This window comes from Penaeus chinensis, chromosome 1, assembly GCF_019202785.1.
Source record: "Penaeus chinensis breed Huanghai No. 1 chromosome 1, ASM1920278v2, whole genome shotgun sequence".
Taxonomy (NCBI): domain Eukaryota; kingdom Metazoa; phylum Arthropoda; class Malacostraca; order Decapoda; family Penaeidae; genus Penaeus; species Penaeus chinensis.
The window spans coordinates 3,721,144-3,728,643 of record NC_061819.1 but is presented as its reverse complement, the minus strand read 5'-3'; the positions used below and the strand labels follow the sequence as shown (position 1 = coordinate 3,728,643).

The following is a 7,500-nucleotide window of genomic DNA, read 5'->3' as shown; positions in this document are numbered from 1 at the left end:
GCCCAGAATTGAAGCGTGGAACTGCCTGAGACAGAAGAAAGTTCCAGAAAAAATATATTAGAATAGTTCATGATATGTACAAAAACACTAAAACCCAATGTTAGAACCTCAGCTAGGGTTCTTACCCAGGTGTCAGTGGGGTACACCAGGGGTCTGCGCTGTGCCCTTTCCTCTTTGCTATTGTAATAGTTTGCTTAACAGATAAGATTAGAAAAGAACATGAAATTCGCGGCTGATGTTTAGATCTTAACATCTAGAAAATTGGAGGGAAAGCGGCTGGAACAGCTAGAGAAAAGTAACTGGGGTGTTCTGTGACAAGAACAGTAAAGTAAAAAAAAAAGTGTTTAAAACAGTTGCAAGGTCTCTTATGCTCTATGGTCTTGAGAAAGGCTCGAAGTACCTAAGATGAAAATGCTGCGATGGACCAAAGGGGTTGCATTATTACATATATAGAAATGAAGAAATGAGAAGGGACATGAAATTACAACATGGTTGTAGATTACATGAAGGAAGACTGCGTTGGTCTGGCCATGTTTGGAGAGCAGTATAAGGGAAAAAGAATGATGAATCTGAGGGTAGCAACAAGAGCGAGGGTGGACCGCTTGGAGGAAGTTATGAGAGAGGGAGGTGTGTAACCAATGCAGATGAAAGATCTGTGTGAAGAGATATTCGCACCGGCGACCCTGACTAGCTCTGGATTGAGGCCAGTAAATTATACATATACATATATATATATATATATATATATATATATATATATATATATATACTCGTATATATATGTGTACACACACACACGTGTATATGTGTATATGTATATATATATATATATATATATATATATATATATATATAACTGAAGTGCAATTTATCCAGTCCCTCTCTCTAGAAAGGGCCAGAGAGCTCTATCCAGGATATGTAATATATGTACTTTCATTACTCTCTTGTTTATTTCTTACTGTCTCCTAGATTGTTGCGAAATGAAGGGGGTCTTCCTGTTATTCCTCCTAATTAGCGGAGCAGTTGCTGCATCCCTAGATGTGCTGGAAAATGAGGTAAAGTTTCTTTTGAAATATCAAACATGAGTAAATACACACACACACACACACACACACATACAGTAAATTGAAGTATAAATTGAAAATAGTTTTTAATTAGCAATTTTGTACTATGATTTTTTTCTACCTTAGTAGATGAGAACTTTACATATTTCTAAGGCTATCATTTCACTCCGTAGGTTCGAGATTTAGATTCTGGCTCCGATTCCGGCTCAGATTCTGGCTCTGGTTCTGGATCTGGATCTGGTTCTAAATCTGGCTTTGGCTCCAGTTCCGGCTCAGATTCTGGCTCTGGCTCTGGTTCCGGCTCAGATTCTGGCTCTGGCTCAGGTTCCGGCTCAGATTCTGGCTCAGGTTCCGGCTCAGATTCTGGCTCTGGCTCTGGTTCCGGCTCAGATTCTGGTTCCGGCTCAGATTCTGGCTCTGGTTCTGGATCTGACTCTGGTTCTGGCTCCAGTTCTGGCTCAGATTCTGGCTCTGGCTCTGGCTCCGGATCTGACTCTGGCTCTGGCTCTGGCTCCGGATCTGACTCTACTTCTGGCTCCGGTTCCGGATCTGACTCTGCTTCTGGCTCCGGTTCTGGCTCAGATTCTGGCTCTGGCTCCGGCTCTGGCTCTGGTTCCGGCTCAGGTTCCGGCTCTGGCTCCAATTCTGGCTCTGGTTCCGGCTCAGGTTCTGGGTCTGGCTCCGGTTCTGGCTCAGATTCTGGGTCTGGTTCTGGTGATGGCTCCGTTTCCAGCTCTCCTTCACTCCCTGACGACCCTACAACTCCTCCTTCACCCCCTGACGACCCTACAACCCCTCCTTCACCCCCTGACGACCCTTCTACCCCTCCTTCACCCCCTGACGACCCTTCTACCCCTCCTTCACCCCCTGACGACCCTTCTACCCCTCCTTCACCCCCTGACGAGCCTACTACCCCTTCCGACTCCTGTGATGAACCTGATCCCGCAACTTGCGCCGATCACACAATGAATCCTGTTCCTTTGTGTTGCCAAGATGAAGAGTATGTATGCAATGGGCTTTTATTTCTTTTAAAACCTTAGGAGCATAAGTGCCATACAAATGTACAGCAGTAAGCCATTCAATTTTTTTTTTTTTTTTTTCATCAAATGTTCTAGATAAAGTCATCTGACTCTGTCTAATCATGGCACAATACATGTAAATATATGTGTGTTTGTGTGTGTGTGTATATATATATATATATATATATATAAATATACATGTATATAAATTCTTTCTTTTTACACAGCAATATTTGCCAAAATCAATACTTTGGCACATGCAAGCTCTCGTGGCAAGACAAGTGTAAATGCGACGCCATCCTAGACGATGTCTGCAGTGGAGAAGGCTGTACCTGTTGCGTAGGTTCGTAGCCTTCATCCATGTTCATGTTCTATTACTTGTACTTTTCTGAGCTCTCCAGTTAATGAGAATGTTCAGGGAAGGCAGTTCTGAAAACAAAGTGTGATATAATTTTAGTAAGTATGCGTGCAATTCTTAGATTAAATGCCTGACTTTCTTTATGATACCATTGCTATGTTCCTTTAAAAAATAAGAGGAAAAAGATATAATTGCTCTGTTTATGTTTGACTGTATCTCTGTCTATCTATCTGTATATATGTATGTATATATATGTATAGATATGTATAGATATGTATATATATGTATATATATAAAAGGGGCTTCACTTCAGATAGAATAGCAACATCAGCAAATTCAAGGTCGATAAACTTGATATTGCCCAGAGTTGTTCCACAGTGACTTTGGACTGTAGTTCTCCCCAGTATCCAGTCCATGCAAGCATTGAAAATTGTTGGTGCAAGAACACAGCCTTGCCTCACTCTTGAACTAACAGGGAAGAAGCTCGACAGGCTCCCATCACACTTTACAGCACTTTCAGTACCAGTATACAGAATTGCTATTAATCCAATCATCCTTTTTGGAATTCCTCTTAGCCTCAGGATCTCCCAAATTGATTCGCCATGCAGCGTATCAAACGCTGGTCTGTGTAAGCAATCCACACCTGAACTCACAATGGCGGTCTACAATGACTCAAAGCACCAGGATACGGTCTATTGTGGACTTACCAGATTCAGATTGCTCCGGCTTCTGATGCCTCAGCAGGTGGTCTGACACATCTCAGAAGGATGTGAGCAAGAACGTTACCTGGTATAATGAGCAGTGTAATGCCTCGGTGATTGCTGCAGTCCCACCGATCCTCTTTTCTCTTTCAGCTAGGGATGACCACACCCCTCAGTCTTCCAGAACAGCAGACGGAGCAGTATGCGAGCCCCTCCCAACATGTTCTTCACCAGCCTTTAGCAGTACAGCTGGGATGCTGCAAATACATGCTGCTCTACCACTCTTCAGCTTGAAGATCTCCCTGACTTCAATCAGGGAGAGTGGGCTTCGCTGATGGGTGGGTCTGGCAAAGGAATCTCGACTCTACCTACAACCTGGTACAAAATACTCAGAATACTCAGTCAAACACTCCTGCACCCCATCAGGATCTGCTATGATCTGGCCACATGCTGAGCGGACTGCAGTCGTCTGCGAGGAGTGCTAGGAGTTCAGCTTTCTCAGAGATTGGTAGGCAGGTTGAAGGTCACTTACTAGGATATGGCTTTCGATCTGGAAGTTGCCCCACAGCAGAACAGGGTCTGTTAGGACTCAAGTACTGTGAAACGACCAGAGATAGTCTCAGCAATCTCCTGGGCACACCCCCACCCCCTCCCTCAACCTGTCCACATGAATCACCCTAGGGTGATCACAGGCATGATGGGAAGTTTTAAAGTGGACTTAGAAGGTAGCCACAATAAATCTATGATCTGTTCTACAGAACTTGGCACTCTGATAAACCCTTCATTTCTGGAGGATCCCCTAGCAAATGCTAACGAGGATGTGGTCGATCTCCTTGTGGGTCAGAGCACTAATACCAAGAGCCAGAAATCCTCAATTTCTGGGATCTAACAAAGTCCAAAAAAAGGAGTCTATTCTCACTGCCAACACCAGCTCTTGAGCTTAACAAACATCAGTAGGAGTGTACACAGCAATATAAGACATGAAGCCAAATGTAAGCTTCAGTCTCTATACCATTATATGCTCATTAACCAGAGTGACCTCCACTACCAAGGGCTGAAGTCAACAATAACTGTTCTGCTACCAGGTCTTCTCACCTTCGAGAGAGCAACGACCTCAATTCTCAACTGCTTCAGCTCAGATCGCCTGTTGTAAAGAGTGGATATTCCAAGCCCTTACCTGAACAGTTTGTCTAGGGTTTAACCTCGAGCAGTCACTCTGAGTGGATGCCACCTCTGCCATTATAGAGAGGTTATGAGCCGACACGGGAGACTTATGCACAGCTGCTCTCTTTTTGCACCAGGCTAGCCAGGCTAGATAGTGAGGGTTATCTGGCTGCAGGTCCCATAATCCACCTGTGGGGTCCTGTGAGCTTTGCCACACAAGCCTTCTGTCAGGCGGTCGCCAATCTAGAGGGACCCACAGCCTGCCATACTTGTTGGGTGAGAAGGAGGGTTGCCCTCCTCCCAGCACCATCTCTAATATAGTTCATTGTCAGTAGGTTCTGTTGAGGAGATAGACTGCCACCCATTAATCCCTGGGGGTAAAGTGGCAGGAGTTAGTACAATGCCATGATTCCTTATCTTTAGGACCTCCTGCTGCTCCAAGAGCCTCCACAGTTTAACCTAAGACCACAAGGAACCTAGTTTCCATGGGTGGCCACTGCAGAAGTCTTCATTATAGAGAGGTTATGAGCCGACACGGGAGACTTATGCACAGCTGCTCTCTTTTTGCACCAGGCTAGCCAATGGTGGCAGCTGCAAGCGAGAAGGCATGCCAAGCACTATCTAGGCTACCTTACCATTGCTTCACATCATCCTGAGCATGAAGCACCCACCCATGTATATATATATATATATATATATATATATATATATATATATATGTATGTGTATATATATGTATGTGTATATGTATGTGTATATATGTATATATATATGCATATATGTATATGTATATGTATGTGTATATATGTATATATATATGCATATATGTATATGTATATGTATGTGTATATATGTATATATATGCATATATGTATATGTTTATGTATGTGTATATATGTATATATATATATATGCATATATGTATATTTATATGTATGTGTATATATGTATATATATGCATATATGTATATGTATGTGTATATATGTATATAAATGCATATATGCATATGTATATATATGCATATGTATATATATGTGTATGTAAATATATATATATATATATATATATATATATATATATATATATATGTGTGTGTGTGTGTATATATATGTATATATCCGTATGTATATATATATATATATATATATATGTATGTATGTGTAAATATATAATATATATATATATATAATATATATATGTAAAGACATTTAAACTGTATGCGCGGTTGTAAATTACTATAAGCTTTAGAATTCATAAGCAAGAACAACACCACAGAAATCTTTCTTCCAACAGACTGTAGTCGTGACACGCGTAACCAATGCACATACAGCGGTGGTTTTTGCAGGAAAAATTGTGGAAAGTTCGCCTATCCTAGTGGTGAGCTGTGCGGCAACAATGAACACTGCAGGTAAGATTGTGGGAATAACTAAAGATTTTGCTTATAGGGCGTCCACAGCTTTGCCTGACACTTTCATGCAGTTACGAGTATTTTATTTTTGTTTTTGTTTTTGTAAAGATCAGCATAGCAGCCTCTATAACTCTTTTCGCCATTAACAAATTTCCTTTAGCCTGAAAAAGAAAAAAAAAAAAAAAAATCAATGCCTAAGGCCGTACGGAAAGCGATTTTTTATTACTGTTCATTCGGGTAATTATTGGACGGTCATTCGAGAGGGATAGATGGGGATATAGCTTTACTTGCTAACAAAGGCACTATCATGACTTATTTCTAGCCTGGTGTACTATAGTGATTTTTATCCGTCTTTGCTTGACATATTTGAGATTTATATGATAGCGGCGTATAATATTTTTGCCATTTATGATACTATATTGTATCCAATTCACGAAAAGGGAAAAGGAAGAAGAAGAAGAAGAAAACAAAACAAAAAAAAAAAGACGAGCACTAAAGTACTCAATTTCGTTACTTAAAACTCATGTTTACTGTTTTGTATTATCAAAGTTGCTATCTAAAGTCAAGGGTGACTAAGATTGAATGCAATATAATCAACAATATTGCAGTTTGATTGCTATCGTGTTGCGCAGTTGCAGAGATGAAATTCCTGATTTGTAAAGCAAAGATACTGTACAACTAATTACCAATGAATGGTGTCTGACATGTTTCATTAGTGGAGAGATTTACTCTAGCTTAGGGCAATGCTTTTTATGTACTGTTTTTAGGTTACATCTAAGCATCTAGTAGCATTCAGATCGCTGTTTGGTTGAGAAGAATTTTGTTTTAAGTTAATAATCATCTCGTCTTTATTTAATGAAAAGTGCCTGAAGTGGTTCACACGAGCCCTTTCTTTACTTGATTTTGATTTGAAAGATATCCATCTGTAGCGCCGCTTTTAAAGATGATTAATAAGAAGTAAACCAAAATGTCTCTTATATGGCTCTCGTTCACATAAATTATATATATATATATATATATATATATATATATATATATATATATATAAACACGAAAAAAACAGCAGAATTAGATTACCAATATTGAAGTTGAAATAAAAGAAATAACAATAAATCCTCTTGAACTCAATGCAAAAGTAAAACTAAGGTAAAGCCTAAGTAAGGAAAACCAAAACCACACACAATAACAAAAGGGGTAATATTCTGGGTAGAAAAACAAACAAGATTTATTGGAAATGAGACAGTTCTCGCAGACTTCATCTTCAAGTCTGAAAATGAGGAGTGTTTTACCATTCATATTTTAGTTAAAATAAAGTATCCAAATGGATAAAATACTAAAGGACAGGGTTCTTTAGTGGAAGTGACAGCTTATATGAACATGATCAATAAAATGCCTTATATCAACTTCTTGTATTCCACCAACTCATGATGCGATAAAATATAGTGCAAAAGACCACAAAAGAAAAAGGTAAAATCTCCCTCTATTTTTTCTAGTGTCTTAGGTCTGAGTGGCAGTTCGGTCGCCTGTGCATTGAGTTTTAGGAAATTAGATTGATTTTTTCTGCTATTTCGTTTCGATTTTCTTCTCACTACTCACAGTGAAAGGGGAACAAGGAAATTATTAATAATCTCTATTTTCTTATGTATTATTTATGGTCAGTTAATGAATAGAATGCAACGAGAATATAGAAACTGGTCAAGGGACCTCTTCTCAGAAACCAGGTCCTTGCAGAGTCTTCTTAGTTGACTCTGTTTTCTTTAAGTTGCTCTTATCTGCCGCCTTGTG

General features: G+C 39.7%; 1 protein-coding gene across 1 annotated transcript in view; it reads left to right on the top strand.

Annotated features, from left to right (window-relative positions):
- Positions 1 to 7,500, top strand: part of LOC125028056 (spore coat protein SP87-like) — a 15,683-nt gene that overhangs the window by 3,227 nt on the left and 4,956 nt on the right. Inside the window, exons 6-9 of the mRNA XM_047617350.1 lie at positions 970 to 1,055; positions 1,238 to 2,064; positions 2,311 to 2,426; positions 5,601 to 5,715. Of these exons, the coding sequence (XP_047473306.1) occupies positions 970 to 1,055; positions 1,238 to 2,064; positions 2,311 to 2,426; positions 5,601 to 5,715 (1,144 nt within the window). The remainder of the gene's footprint in view (positions 1 to 969; positions 1,056 to 1,237; positions 2,065 to 2,310; positions 2,427 to 5,600; positions 5,716 to 7,500) is intronic.